Genomic DNA, 15,452 nt, shown 5'->3' with positions numbered 1-15,452 from the left:
CAACGCTTGTGTTTCTATTATTTGAAATTCCTAAAGGTTTTGATTCTTGTTGTTTACCTTCATTAGAGTTTTAGATACTCTCATTTAGTCTTTTCATATTGATCAGCATGTTCAGGACGATATCCAGCTACTCTTTTCTATTTCTGATCTGTCTTCTTCTTTTGCCAAGCTTTCGTCATGTCTTCTTGCTGCTTCCACATGGCAGCCTGCTCATTCTTTGAAGTTAAATCTTCAAACAGAAAATAGAATATCTTATTTTTCCTGTCTCTTCTCTTCCCGTTCTTTTTGCTTCTTTGATTTATGGCTGATGTTATCAGTTGTCCTTCTCTTCGAACCAGAGATCTCAGAACCTTTTCCTTCTTTTTTCTTCAGAGACTTTATTTTCAGCTAAGCTCTGTCATTTTCGGTTGTCAAAGCCAGCTAAAATTCATTCATTTCTTTTTGTTTATTCTGTCCATCCTTTGAATCATTCTCTTATTTTCTGACACTTGGTTTATTGCAGTGCTCTTTTGGTTGGTCTTCTGAATTACCCTCTTGTTGCTTTCATTTTGTCACCTGCCTTATTTTTCCTCACACAAATATGATCATGTTTCTCTGCCTTTGATTCCTCTTCAGTGGTTACCTTTTCCTTTTCACATTCAATTTATGATTCTGCAACTTGCCACAAAATGTATTCAATCTCGGACTTCCTGTTATGCAATGAACCCAGCAAGTCGCCCTCTCAGGTGCTCTGATGTCTGGGAGGGGTCCCCATGGAGATTAATGGGTATGGGGCATGTCTCCCCTATCCTTTTGAGAGTAACAAAAGGGCATGACCTGCGGTCGTCCATTAATGCCTTTTTGGTAACAACTGGACTGACTGTCTGTAAAGCACTTGGAAGAGAATAAACTGTTGAGTTGGATGTAATGTAACTGAGGATTGGCAGGATGGACTGCAGGAAGATTAATTAGTTTAGGGAGGAGGATGGAGAGGAGATATGGATTTTGTTTAGATTACATCAGCCCACCCTCTTGAAGCTTGAAGTTGGAAATAAGAACAGTGAAAGGGACAGGATGGACCACAGTGTATACCAACTTGGCGGCTTCTGAGACTTTCAGACAGAAAAGAAGAGATATGGATTGTGTGTATTTATTAATGAGCTGGTTGGATGTAAAATTGAGGATTAAATTTGGCAAAATCTGAAGGGTGGGTGATGCTGGGAGATTGGGAGTATTAAGGGGGGGATGTTTATTATATATTTTTACAAAAAAAAATCTAGGGGTTTCATTTTCACGCTCTGCACGCTGCACCAGTGAGGCTGAGTTGTTGATTACTGGGGCCAGATGTCAGACAGCAATGTTCAAGGCCATGTTAAGGAGGAATGTTTGTATGTTGACTGGGAGGAAGCAAGATCTGTTTTTCTCAGGTAAAATGTTACTCAAGAGGTATCAGAAGGAAATGTTTGAAAATTGATGAACAACTATTATAGATAGATGAGGGTTTACTCTACTCAACTATTTTGAGGACAGGTTATAACAATGTATAAATGCCATAGCAGAAATTGGTAACTGAACAGGTGTAGAGGCGAAGGGATGAATGTATTTTGAATTATAGCTGAAAAAGTTATTTTATTGGGAGCAGCAAAGGAGGAAGGAAAATAGAGGGGACATCTGGGGTGGGTGGGAAGTCAACTTGAATTTGTATTAATTTGGTGACAATTTGTTAAAAGTTATGGAAAATCAATAAAAATAATTGGCAAAAAATGTATTCATTCTCTAGATCCTGCTCGCCTTCATCTCTGGTTTCTCTATATTCTACTTTCCTTCCTTTCCATTTTTCTGTTTCTTATTATTTGTCACATGCTGGACTTCTTCCTCTCATGCTTCATGCTTTTTTTCCTTTTTCTCCTTCACTATGCAACTCTTTAGCAAACAATATTTGTTAAATTAATTCTCATACTTTTGATTTTAAAATGCCTTTAGAATGCAATTCTATAATCAAATCTGAAGTTTATGCTGAAATCCTAATCCTCTTTAACTATGAGTAACCCCAATTTAATTCAATAGGTCTTATTTCTGAGTATACATGGTTTGGATGGTGTTATAAGTCCATTTGAAGTGGTGCTTGCTTCTGAGTAGAGATATATAACTGCACTGTCTTATCTATTTCAGCTAGTTTCTTGCTGCCTTCTCCAGTGTTTAGCTTCATTTTTAGTATATTATTTCAGTATTCGCAGATTGTTTCTTACATAGATAGTAAGACCACTAGGTAAGACCTGTCTTTGGGTCAAGCAGAAAAGAGGTATCCATAATGGGTCTCCAAAATAGATAGTGTATTGCAAATTCACTAGGATGTATATCACTGGAATACAATGGGACTGAGACCTGGGTTAAATGTGAAACAAACTCACCCATGCTAGGTTCCATGCACCTGGTGTCACACCTGTTGGCATCTACATGTGCAGCATTAGTACACAAGTGATCTGTGCCTCAGGAGTATTTTGTGCTGGCATGTTCATTATGCACACAGAACCGGTGACACTGTGTGCGCAATTCCTTTTCTTCTTTTTTGCTCAGCACATTTAAACCGGGCTGTATTTTTGTAAATGCGGAATCTAATATAATCTGACAGATGGAGGCATTCACATGGCATCTTCAGTTTGCTTCCAGCGCAGCCATGATGTGCATTTTGTGGCCTTTAGCAAGTCAGCATTACCTATCCCACCAGGATGCCATGAGGATGAAAGGAGATCATTGCAAGTGTGCCACCCTGAGTTCTTCAAAAGCCAGAATAGAAGGATTACTAATAAATATATTTATTGCAATCCAGAGATGAGTGATGTTTGCCCTTTAGCTGGACTTTGCTTTCAGTTCTGCTAGAAGCAAGTACTAACCATTATTCAGCCACTCGTTTTATGTGAAGAACTGCACATAGCTCAAAAGCTTGCACAACTAATATATAATACCTTTGTAATTAAATGGTATCAGTGCTCAAATTACAGACAGCAGAAGAGAATCAGAGTTGAATAAAGAGGAGTCAGCCACACCTGAGGCTGCTGTACCACTCACTGGGGAATTGGACCAGGTTCACTGTGTGCTCCTACAGAAGCTTGGGCTGATTTGGAAGCCATGGAACCTGAGGCTTGTGGTCTGGAGTCTGCAGAGCTTAGGTCCTTAAGGGACGCTATTAGCCCCAAGACAGATAGAGGAATCAGACCTGCCCAGCAATGCAAGGAGAACATCAGAAGGAAGGTCACAGAAAGAGTAAGTACTTGTCTTCAGGACAGAGTGCTGGCCAGAACCACAGATGCCAGGCCAAGGTGGTGGAGCCTGGGGAAGGTAGACTGAACGAAGAGATGTATTAGGTCTCGGTTCATGTCCAGTCTTCCTCAGAGCAAGTTGTTCACTTGGTGCTGCAACCACAGAACTGCCTTGCTGCCTTGGCCTCATGGGTACCCAATGAGTATGGTCAGAACCATCTTCCACTCGGACACTCAGGGTGGGGTGAGTTAAAGCCAAATCAGTGTCTCGGATCCAAAATGTTCCTCCTAGTAGAATATCCACAGCAAATCATTTGAATGAACGCTTACAGAGGAAATCATTCAAGGAGGATCCTGTCAGTGATCAGAAAAGAGCAAGCCTTCTTCCTTCAGCCTCCCAGATCTTACAATGTCATGGAACTGATATGCTTTCCTGGTTCGTTGCTAGCTTTCAAAAATGAAGATTTAACTTGCTTTCCACTGTTTATTGCCAAATGTTCCTTCTAGAACAAAGATCTTTTATAGTAAGACTGTACTGTGTGCTCCTACACACACACTCTCCTGAAAGGAGAGGCAAACAGCTATTGACCTGAAAACTGCAGTATGAAAGAAAATTCACGGTAAAATCGGGTATTTTTTTGCCTATTTGACTCTAATGCACAACAATAACATTAGCAGATTTTTCCCCCTAAGGAACATGGGCTCAACAGTCATTATTATTTCTAACTGAGGTGATGCATGCTTCAAGTCCAATGTTTAAAATGCAACTTGATCAAGCTTCTATTGCTCTCTTTGGTACACTGCATTGAATATTGACCCAAGATACTAAAGTTAAATAAGGACAGGATGCCATTCTGGATTTCCTTGTTACCATTAGCTACGTGAATCCTGGCTTGCAATAGGGCAACACAGCAGACCTGATCTTTATATTTGCTCGGGTGGCTTAAAACAGCTTTCAGACTGGGGATGCATCACATTGATTAAAAGGAATTGAATAATTTCCTGTGACAGGCTATGGATTCCCTTAAGAGTTGTCAGAAATCTGTGGACAGAAAACCCATGCAGTTTCAGAACGGGAAGTGAATGCATAACTTGATTAGATGAGATTTTTTGCTGGAGGCTACTCTCCCTGTCTGTCTCCCATATACCTCAAGGGATATGACTACCATATGCATTTCGATCTACACTTATTTTTAGCATTAGGTTTACTTTAAGTAAGTGAAATGCACTAAGCATAGGTAAGTACCAGTTGAGATTGCACCCGTGAGAGTGTAGTACATTACTGACAAATCATGTTAAATCAAATGGTGAGCACCTTTTCTTTTTTTAACTAGGGGTGTGTATTATTTATGATCCTACAGAAGAGAAAGCTCCATTGGATATAAATACAGCACCATCAATGAAAGCAGCAGAGAAAAAAAAATTGAGCTCCTAAAGGATTAGGTAAAGGTAAAGGAACCCCTGACCATTAGGTCCAGTCGTGACCAACTCTGGGGTTGCGGCGCTCATCTCGCTTTATTGACTGAGGGAGCCGGTGTACAGCTTCCGGGTCATGTGACCAGCATGACTAAGCCGCTTCTGGCAAACCAGAGCAGCGCACGGAAACGCCATTTACCTTCCCGCCGGAGTGGTACTTATTTATCTACTTGCACTTTGACGTCCTTTCGAACTGCTAGGTTGACTGGAGCAGGGCTGAGCAACGGGAGCTCACGCCGTTGATGGGATTTGAACCACCAACCTTTTGATCGGCAAGCCCTAGGCTCTGTGGTTTAACCCACAGCACCACCCACGTCCCATCCACAGGCCAGGAAACTCTGAGTAAATATGCAGAGGACCAAGCTCTTGTTTTTATCCAGACAGTCCCACTTTCTGCTCTGCCCTATTCTATTAAGACCAAAAAGATAATCTCTGTTCTCTCTGTGAGTGTCTTTTGTGCCCGGAATTCCTTTTCAGCCCAAAAGACTATGGTAGTTGTTTGTTTGTTTTTAGCCTTGCAGTACATATTGCTGCTAATCGGATTTATTTGTACAAAGCCTGCATACATAGAAGACAAAGAAGATGCCTAGAGGTCTGTGCTTGTTTTGGTTTTTGGTTTTTTTTACAAACCTGTAGTAGGTATGCTGATTTCTTCTTCATGATGCATTTGAAAATCAAATTAAGAGTGGCGTAATTCATGGGACATTATTAATTGGGCAAAAGCTTCTTTTCAGTCTCAAGAAGTTGAAAGTTTAGTATTATACTAAACTTCTAATGCAGGGATATCCAACCAGTCAACCGCGATTGACAGGTCGATCCCCGGGTGATAGTGGATGATCGTGGGCTCACTTTCCTCTGTGGGGGAAAAATAGCATCCCCCCCACCCCCACTCCCACCCCCTCGGTCTTCCCTTCATTCATGCATGATTGCAAAAACGGAAGACTGAGTTATTGCTGCTGTGTTTACTACTCAGTAAGCATTTCATGGCGCGTCCCCCCCAAAAGCAGCAGAAGTATGGCATCCCCCCAAAAAAAGCTCAACAACTTTGGCCTGCCTCCCTAGCTCAACAACTTTGGGTTCCCTCCCAAATGCTAGATCACTGCTAGATTTTTTTATCCGGGAGTAGATCGCAGTCTCTTGGGAGTTGGATGTCCCTGTTCTACTGCATGCACATCCTATCTCCTGCTGTAAACCAGTCCCCCCCCCCCCAAAAAAACTTGGGTCCGCCCAGCTGTTTTTGAACTACAGTACTCATCATCCCTGACCACTGACCTTGCTAGCTAGGAATGATGGGAGTTGTAGTCCAAAAACAGCCAGAGACACAAGTTTGAGAAACACTGCTGTAAATACTACACAAAGAAGATAGTCTTTTCACTTTATTGTGGGGAACCTGCCAGGTTCTCTCCCACCTCCCATCTCCACTCACATCTAGTCCTTGGCTGAAGTATTTGGCCCAGTCATTTTCATACATTTTGAGGAGAATGTCCTCTGATGATTGGATTAATCTTTGGGGAATGGACAAATTGTTAAGAATTTTCATCGTTGACTTCAAATTCAAGGTGCTCTCAGTTTGTTCATTTCTTTTTTAAAACAACAGAAATGGCTTTCCACAGTGTAGCTGCTCAGGCTCCATTCTCGGAACAGACTGCTCTTTGGGACTAATGCTACATCATGACATGTACAATATAGTGCTCTTTGGGACTAATGCTACATCATGACATGTACAACATAGTGTTCTCATACACATCACTTGGCTGGAGAAGTTACCTTCGGAGAAGTGCAAATTTTGAGAGTTGGCTGTGTTTTGATTTGCATATTGTTAAGTGTGAATTAAGCAAGTTTGCCTTTAAATGAAAACTGGATCAAATCCCCCCCCCCATTCCCAGTTAAAAAGTAACATGGGAAGTAATTATTAACTACATGGAAGGGAACAGCTACTTCTGACCAGCCTGGAGAGATCAGGGAACTGCTAACATGGCATAAAGTACCTGAAGATAAAGCCCAGTATCAATAAAAACACTTTTAACACACTCTAAAAGGCTTTATTTACGCTTGTTTTGGCTGACCTCTATAACTCACTCCTGGTTTTTCTGCTGAGGCATGTTAAACTTGCACCAATGAAATGTACCGTGCCACAGAGAGCTGTCAGAATGGTTCATTGTATCACCATAGCTGGCAGAATTTCTGACTGTAGATATGAGATGGTCTGAGGAAATTGCATATGCAAATCTATTAAATATAGGCCTTTTGTGTTTCACACCTTTAATTATTTGGCTTTTTTCTCCCTCAAGTTTCACCTAAATTTGCTTTCCTGTAATGGAGGGTTAGCTAACATGGTGCCCTCCATCTGTTGTTGTTGTTGTACTCCTGCTCCCTGTAGTACCAGCCAGCTTGGTTAATAGCCAGGAATGATGGTAGTTGAAGTTCAGCAATATCTGCAGAGCACCACATTGCTCACTTAAAACACAGAATTTCTATGTGGTGCACGTAAAATATTTAAACAAAATAACCCTCTAGGATAAGGACACTTAAAATCTATCCTAGAAACAGAAAACTACCTTTAATTCCTGCCAAAATAGGAAAGTCTTTTTCAAGCACCTGAAGTTTACCAGAGAGGATGCCTACCTAATCTCAACTGGAAGGGGGTTCTATAGGATTCCCCCCCCATACTGAATGCATAGCTTCTGGTAGTTACAAGCCATGTATCTGAACCATGGGGAAGAGGGGGGCTAACTGAGATTCCTTTCAAAGATCACAGTGGTTGGGCAGAGATATAAGGCATCAGGAGGCGCTGAAGGTATCCTGCACCCAAGGGCCTTGTACATTAAGACAAGAACCCCGAACCTGGTCCAGTATAATATGGTATAATAAGTATAATAAGTACAGTGGTGCCCCGCAAGACGAATGCCTCGCAAGACGGAAAACTCGCTAGACGAAAGAGTTTTCCGTTTTGGAGGTGCTTCGCAAAACGAATCTCCTATGGGCTTGCTTCGCAAGACGAAAATGTCTTGCGAGTTCCTGCGTTTCCCCCCTCCCCCTTTTTCTAAGCCGCTAAGCCGCTTATCAGCTGATCCAATAAGCCACTAAAAGCCACTACTAGTGCTAATAGCGCTAATCCGCTAATCCGTCAATGGGCTTGCTTCGCAAGACGAAAAAACCGCTAGACGAAGAGAATCACAGAATGGATTCTTTTCGTCTTGCGAGGCACCACTGTACCAGTGTTATGTGCTGACATGTTCCCATCAACAATCTAGTCTCAGCTGTTGAGTGGGATCAATTCCAATCTGTTACCTCTGAGGATGTGGACAGGCTGCTTGGACGAGTGAAACCAACCACCTGTCTCCTGGATCCTTGCCCATCCTGGCTTATAAAAGCTAGCCGGGAAGGAATGGGCGATGGGCTTCGTGGGGTGGTGAATGCCTCCCTCTGTGAGGGAGCCTTCCCAGACCCGCTGAAAGAGGCGGTTATTAAACCGCTCCTTAAAAAACCATCTTTAGATGCAGCCACGATGGCCAACTATCGCCCAGTCTCAAATCTTCCATTCCTGGGCAAGGTGATTGAGTGAGCGGTTGCCGAACAACTCCAGGCACGCCTGGAAGAAGCGGACCATTTGGATCCCTTCCAGTCGGGATTCAGGCCTCATCATGGGACTGAAACTGCCTTGGTCGCACTGGTTGATGATCTCCGGCGGGCTAGGGACAAAGGTGAGAGCTGTTTCCTAGTTCTGCTGGATCTCTCAGCGGCGTTTGATACCATCGACCATAGCATCCTTCTGGACCGTCTTGAGGGGCTGGGAGCTGGGGGCACTGTTATACAGTGGTTCCGCTCCTTCCTCCTGGGCCGTGTTCAGAAAGTGGTGGGGGGGATGAGTGTTCAGACCCCTGGGCTCTCACTTGTGGGGTGCCTCAGGGTTCTGTCCTCTCCCCCATGCTTTTCAACATTTACATGCAGCCGCTGGGAGAGATCATCAGGAGGTTTGGGCTGGGTGTTCATCAGTATGCGGATGATACCCAGCTCTACCTCTCTTTTAAATCACAACCAGTGAAGGCGGTGAAGGTCCTGCGTGAGTGTCTGGAGGCGGTTGGAGGATGGATGGCGGCTAACAGATTGAGGTTGAATCCTGACAAGACAGAAGTACTGTTTTTGGGGGACAGGAGGCGGGCAGGTGTGGAGGATTCCCTGGTCTTGAATGGGGTAACTGTGCCCCTGAAGGACCAGGTGCGCAGCCTGGGAGTCATTTTGGACTCACAGCTGTCCATGGAGGCACAGGTCAAATCTGTGTCCAGGGCAGCTGTTTACCAGCTCCATCTGGTACGTAGGCTGAGACCCTATCTGCCTGCGGACTGTCTCGCCAGAGTGGTGCATGCTCTGGTTATCTCCCGCTTGGACTACTGCAATGCACTCTACGTGGGGCTACCTTTGAAGGTGACTCGGAAACTACAACTAATCCAGAATGCGGCAGCTAGACTGGTGACTGGGGGCAGCCGCCGAGACCATATAACACCGGTCTTGAAAGACCTACATTGGCTCCCAGTACGTTTCCAAGCACAATTCAAAGTGTTGGTGCTGACCTTTAAAGCCCTAAACGGCCTCGGTCCAGTATACCTGAAGGAGCGTGTCCACCCCCATCATTCTGCCCGGACGCTGAGGTCCAGCGCCAAGGGCCTTCTGGTGGTTCCCTCATTGCGAGAAGCAAAGCTACAGGGAACCAGACAGAGGGCCTTCTCGGTAGTGGCGCCTGCCCTGTGGAACGCCCTTCCAGCAGATGTCAAAGCGATAAACAACTACCTGACATTCAGAAGACATCTTAAGGCAGCCCTGTTCAGGGAAGTTTTTAACGTGTGATATTTTACTGTATTTTTGGTTTTTATGGAAGCCGCCCAGAGTGGCTGGGGAGGCCCAGCCAAATGGGCGGGGTATAAATAATAAATTATTATTATTATTATTATTATTATTATTATTATTATTATTATTATCAGCAGCAGCACTGGGCACCAGACAAAGCAAAAGGGTAGGCCCGTATGGAGCACATTGCAATGATCAAGCCTTGAGAGCGAATGCTCATTAAATAGCCAACTTTGTCTAATACTACTGCAAAGAAATCATGATGAAGGGTCATCTGGAAGCTGCACTGATGACATATCCAGGTTGTCACATTATCAAGACATGTGTTTCCCTGCACCTGTGCAGGGAACAATGGCTGCCTGCTGGAGGAGAGAGAGAAAATGCAGAATGTGTTGATGTCATAACACAGCCTCTTCCAGAAGAGTTTGCAACACCAGCCCTGTTACGTACTGAAGTTCTCACCCTGGGCCAGCAGGGGCATACTGTAGATAGTTATGCAAATGAAGGATCGAAAGTGATGTTCAGTGATTGGATAGTTTTAGAAAGTTGCAACAGTTACGTTGTTCTGGAGCTCTATATAAGCAGGCTGACTGAGCACCTCAGTTCAGTTCTGTTCCAGCTTACAAATAAAGAGCTGCTTTGGAAGAATCACTGTGTCGTCTGATATGTTCGCCCACAACCTAACAAGCCCTGCCTCAATTTAAGGAAGCATAGTGAAGTATTGTCAATGGCTAATTTTAAAATTCACAGGCTGATAGCCAGCTGTCAATGCATGAGTGGAATGGACTTCCCCTTCCCCTCCTCCCCTTTGGATCTCTAACCAAGGAACATCCCAAGAGGAAGAGGAAGTCCTGTTGTACAAGCAGTAGCCCCCTCACACAACATTGGGTTTTACCCACAGTTTAAAAGCAAAGCAGCCTAGATGCAAAATGGATTTGTTTACAGTACAACCACATGCACACACAGAAACTCTCTCACATACATTTACTATACATTATGGTATACTCGCGGGACGCGGGTGGCGCTGTGGCTAAAACCTCAGTGCCTAGGGCTTGCCGATTGCATGGTCGGAGGTTCGAATCCCCGCGGCGGGGTGAGCTCCCGCCGTTCGGTCCTAGCTCCTGCCCACCTAGCAGTTCGAAAGCACCCCTAAGTGCAAGTAGATAAATAGGTAGCGCTTTCTAGCGGGAAGGTAAACGGCGTTTCCGTGTGCTGCGCTGGTGCTGGCTCGCCAGAGCAGCTTTGTCACGCTGGCCACGTGACCCGGATGTGTCTCCGGACAGCGCTGGCCCCCGGCCTCTTAAGTGAGATGGGCGCACAACCCTAGAGTCGGACACGACTGGCCCGTACGGGCAGGGGTACCCTTACCTTTACCTTTACTATGGTATACTCAGTCCCTGGTCCATACATGTCAGCTCCTAGGGGCTGAGGCTGTTTTGGCTCCCCTGATTTTTTTAAGAGGGTCGGTCTCCCTCAATGTTCAGAGGGCATTTGGCTCTGTCCCATGGCTCCTTGTGACAACATTAGGACGTTGCATCAGGCCCCTCAATCAACTTGAGAAGCTGTTGCCTCTGCCCAGTCCTAGTCAAGATTCCAGGCTACTCTGAGTAATTTCAGGCTGCTTCATCCTAATGGACTTCTCTGGGAAGAAGAACCAAGAACCTTAACCTTTATTTGAAACCAGGCACACAAACCCAGGCACGGACAAACACGATATGACATTTCTCTAGGGATGAAACATTTCCTAATACAGATTGTGTGAAAGGATTCAATCGCAATTCTCCATGTGAAAACCCATGATTTCATTGACATGTACCTCCAGCATTAGACTCAAAACATTTTCTGGTGATGCTTTTAATTCTTTCCATATTCACAACTGGAGAAAAATCCTGCCTTCGGATACAGAGTTCTCATTTTATGTAAATAAAACCTGCTCACGTTGATACCCAAAGGCAGCTAGCTGTCTCACTGTGGACTGTAAAAGCTGGATGACATAATTGACAGTGACCTTGTGTATGAATGACCTTGATTTAAAGCACCTCGGGACCATGGAATTTTATTTATTGGTTCAGCAGAGTTTTAGGCTAACATCATTTTGTTATTTCATAGATGAGCGCTGAGCATTAGAGTAAATGTGGCTGTTTATCAAGCCGTTACTATTTCTCAAAATGAACAGCACATAGATAGTGCAATGAGTTTCATTATACCATCCCTTACATATTCCAAAAATCATTAACTTGGCTGCAACAGTTTTTTTCCATGATATATGATAATGAAGTAATAAAATACATAAACCTCTTATCTAAACCAACATTTGGAAGCTGCGTTTATATGGCTTTGTGTAGCATCTGGGTTCCTCTGTGCCATTTTTGATCTATTTAGAGAAGCTGATTAAATTTAACACAAAGAAAACAGCAAACTCTTTCCCAAAGAGAACAGCTTAGCGCAGCTCCAAGAAAAATATATGCAAAACACTCACAGATAGTTTATAATGAATTATAACCCCAAAGACGTGGTTCACATTTTCATATGTTTGGGGGCCATAGAACAGAGGTGTGTTTGGATCACTGTTCTACAATATGAGTTTTGACTGGCACTTCATTCATTTGTTTGTTTTACCTTCAGATACAGTAACCACCACAGGGACGCGGGTGACGCTGTGGTCTAAACCACTGAGCCTCTTGGGCTTGCCGATTCAGAAGGTCAGCAGTTCAAGTCCCTGTGATGGGGTGAGCTCACATTGGTGAGCCAGTGTGGTGTAGTGGTTAAGAGCGGTAGATTCGTAATCTGGGGAACCGGGTTCGCGTCTCCGCTTCTCCACATGCAGCTGCTGGGTGGCCTTGGGCTAGTCACACTTCTTCGAAGTCTCTCAGCCCCACTCACCTCACAGAGTGTTTGTTGTGGGGGAGGAAGGGAAAGGAGAATGTTAGCCGCTTTGAGACTCCTTCGGGTAGTGATAAAGTGGGATATCAAATCCAAATTATTCTTCTTCTTGGCTGGCCCAGCTTCTGCCAACCTAGCAGTTCAAAAGCATACCAGTGCAAGTAGATAAATCAGCGCCGCTGTGGCAGGAAGGTAAATGGCATTTCCATGCACTCTGGCTTCTGTTGTGCCAGAAGTGGTTTAGTCATGCTAGTCACATGACTCGGAAAGCTGTCTGTGGACAAACGCCGGCTCACTCGTCCTGAAAGTTAGATGAGCACCACAACCCTATAGTCACCTTTGACTGGACTTAACCATCCAGGGGTTCTTTACCTTTACCTTACGGTAACCTTGTAAAACAGAACATTGAAAATTACCAATATTCATGTGCATCCAGGAAAATGGCCAATCAGGGAAGCAGCTCATATTACTTTTTTTGTTTAAAGCCAAGTGAACATTCCCATGTCTCATCCTCTTTCAGATGGCGATGCAGGGCCGGCGCTATCATTAGGCAGAGTGAAGGGGCTGCCTCAGGCAGTTGGTTTTGAGTGTCATTAGAGAGCAGCAAACTGTTAATTGTTTAATGTATGTTTATTGCATTTTTGCTCCCAGAGAAAGGGACTTGTGGGGTTTTCTTTGAAAACAACTTAGCCAGCTTGGGTTCCTTATGTGCATAGGGATAGGTTTGGGGAAGCTGTTCTGTTGTTCAGTCAACAAAATGCCATGGGCCAGCCCTCTTGCAAGCTGGAGAATTTCACAGTCATCAAACTTTAATGCAAGCTCTGTAATGTTTGCTTATTCGCCAACCATATGAGTATGCAGAGTTTTATGCAAGAACTAGCAATATTTAAGGATACATTGTAAATCAATCAATCAATCACAAACTTCATGACAATGTTGTCAAACCCAGACCATTATACTAATGGTACTCTGTTCACTGACATTGTTTTGGAGTTACCATCCAATCTGATATGCTGAAATGTATATTGCCTTGAAGTGATGATGGTAGCCATTAACAATAATTGTTATATTTCTTATCCTGTCTCTCTACCTATATAACTCTGTTATATTAGTTTTTGTTGTGAACAGTCCTGAGACCTACAGGTATAGGACGGCATACAATATAAATAAATAATAAAATAAAATAAAATATTTTGTGCTTCTATCTTTTTTTATGCTGTGAACTTTTTATGCTGTATTTTTATGCTGTGAACTGCTCTGAGATCTACAAATGAAGGGTGGAATACAAATTTATTAAATACTAAATAATAGTAGGAGGGACACATTACTCTGTCCCAGCTCCTGCCCACCTAGCAGTTCGAAAGCGCGTCAAAGTGCAAGTAGATAAATAGGTTACATTCTCTGGTGGGAATGTAAACGGCGTTTCCGTGCGCTGCTCTGGTTTCGCCAGAAGCGGCTTAGTCATGCTGGCCACATGACCTGGAAGCTGTCTGTGGACAAACACCGGCTCCCTCGGCCGGTAAAGCGAGATGAGCGTGCAATCCCAGAGTTGTCCACAACTGGACCAAACGGTCAGGGGGTACCTTTACCTTTAAATAATAGCAGTAGTAGCAGGCAATAAATATGTAGGCAGATTATTTTAAAAAGTAAGAACGATTATCTCAGCTTCCCTCAGAGGTACTTGAGGAAATCCTATCAATGGATGGCTCAGTAATCTGCACAATCAATGTTGGGTAGAAATCTGTATCCTGAGGCAAAAAGTATCATCAACAAGCTGAGAGGAGGAGGACTAGAGGGCGGGCCTTATGAATAGAAGCAGAAACATTACCTATACAATACTGGGTGGTGGATCCCGCCTTATCAATTTTGGTTTGAGTCACACTTCACAGTCCCACCAAGTAACTGTAAGGCCAAGAGACATGATCACAGTGCTTGAAGGCTTAAAATAAAGCCATCCAGACATGTGACACTTCTCAGTATCAACCCTCACCCCCAAGGAAAAAGCCCAGTTAGGACCAACAACACAATTGAGATTTGAGGATTGAGTAAACATTTAAAACATAAAATAGTGAAGCAGATTACAGTGTTCAGCTGCATGCACAAGTCTCATTAAATTTAAAAAAAAGGGAAAGAAGAAAGGGACATGTCAAAATTAATGTGATGCTGCCACAAGACAGATGAATTACAATGCGCCTGGTGGGGGTGGGGTGGGTATATGATGGGATACTTGATGATGGGCAATAAATAACAGTAGCCGTACTGTCAATAACAATATCCGTTACACAAGCAACGCCAGCAACACTGTCAGGAAGATCGAAAGCACTTACGTAAACCACCAGATTTGGCCAAGATCATATATGTTTAACAAAATATGAACTGCAAAAGACCAAGTTTGGGTTATGGTAACATGATGAAAAGATTCAGTAAGCCCTGTTCTTAGTGATGACAGTCTTTAGTTGCAATCTATACACATATAAAAAAAGTTCTAGGAATGCTTTTTCCAAAAAGCGTTTTTTTAAAAAATACATTGAATTTCCCATAAGCTCGCCATCGCCATCTAGTGTCACATTGTGTATTGCACTTAAAACACACTTAAAACGTTTTATTTGCAGCTGTATAGCTGAGTCCTGTAAATATGAATGGGCTATCACACATTTGAAACAAAAACAAAAAACCGCCCATAAAAGTCATCTGTAAGCATACACCCTGATTTATATGAAGGTGGCTTACAAGGTCAATACATCTTGCTGTTGCTTAAAACTAGGACTACCCTCCACACAAGCACCATTGCTAATTCAACTACTTCTTACCTGTACAGATTTCTGCTGGTATTGGTACTGAGCACTCTGCGATGTGGTCGTTTCTGCTTTTTCAAATTGGTTCTTCACACTTGCCAAGCCTCCAGGTATCCTACAAGCCTCTGTTTCTTCGAGAGCCTGATGGGACAAATAAGGGTGGTATAGTGGTTAGAGCGTTTGATTAGGATACATGAGAGGAGGGTTCATATCC

At 43.5% G+C, this 15,452-nt stretch overlaps 1 protein-coding gene across 1 annotated transcript in view; it reads right to left on the bottom strand.

Moving 5' to 3' along the window:
* The window catches only part of XIRP2 (xin actin binding repeat containing 2), an 80,284-nt gene that overhangs the window by 30,885 nt on the left and 33,947 nt on the right, over positions 1–15,452 (bottom strand). The window contains exon 3 of the mRNA XM_083495718.1: positions 15,254–15,379. Coding sequence (XP_083351844.1) covers positions 15,254–15,379 — 126 coding nt within the window. The remainder of the gene's footprint in view (positions 1–15,253; positions 15,380–15,452) is intronic.

The sequence above is a fragment of the Podarcis liolepis genome (assembly GCF_965112155.1).
Source record: "Podarcis liolepis genome assembly, chromosome: 1".
Classification (NCBI taxonomy): Eukaryota; Metazoa; Chordata; class Lepidosauria; order Squamata; family Lacertidae; genus Podarcis; species Podarcis liolepis.
The sequence above is the reverse complement of the archived record's forward strand: the minus strand, read 5'-3'. Positions and strand labels throughout refer to the sequence as shown.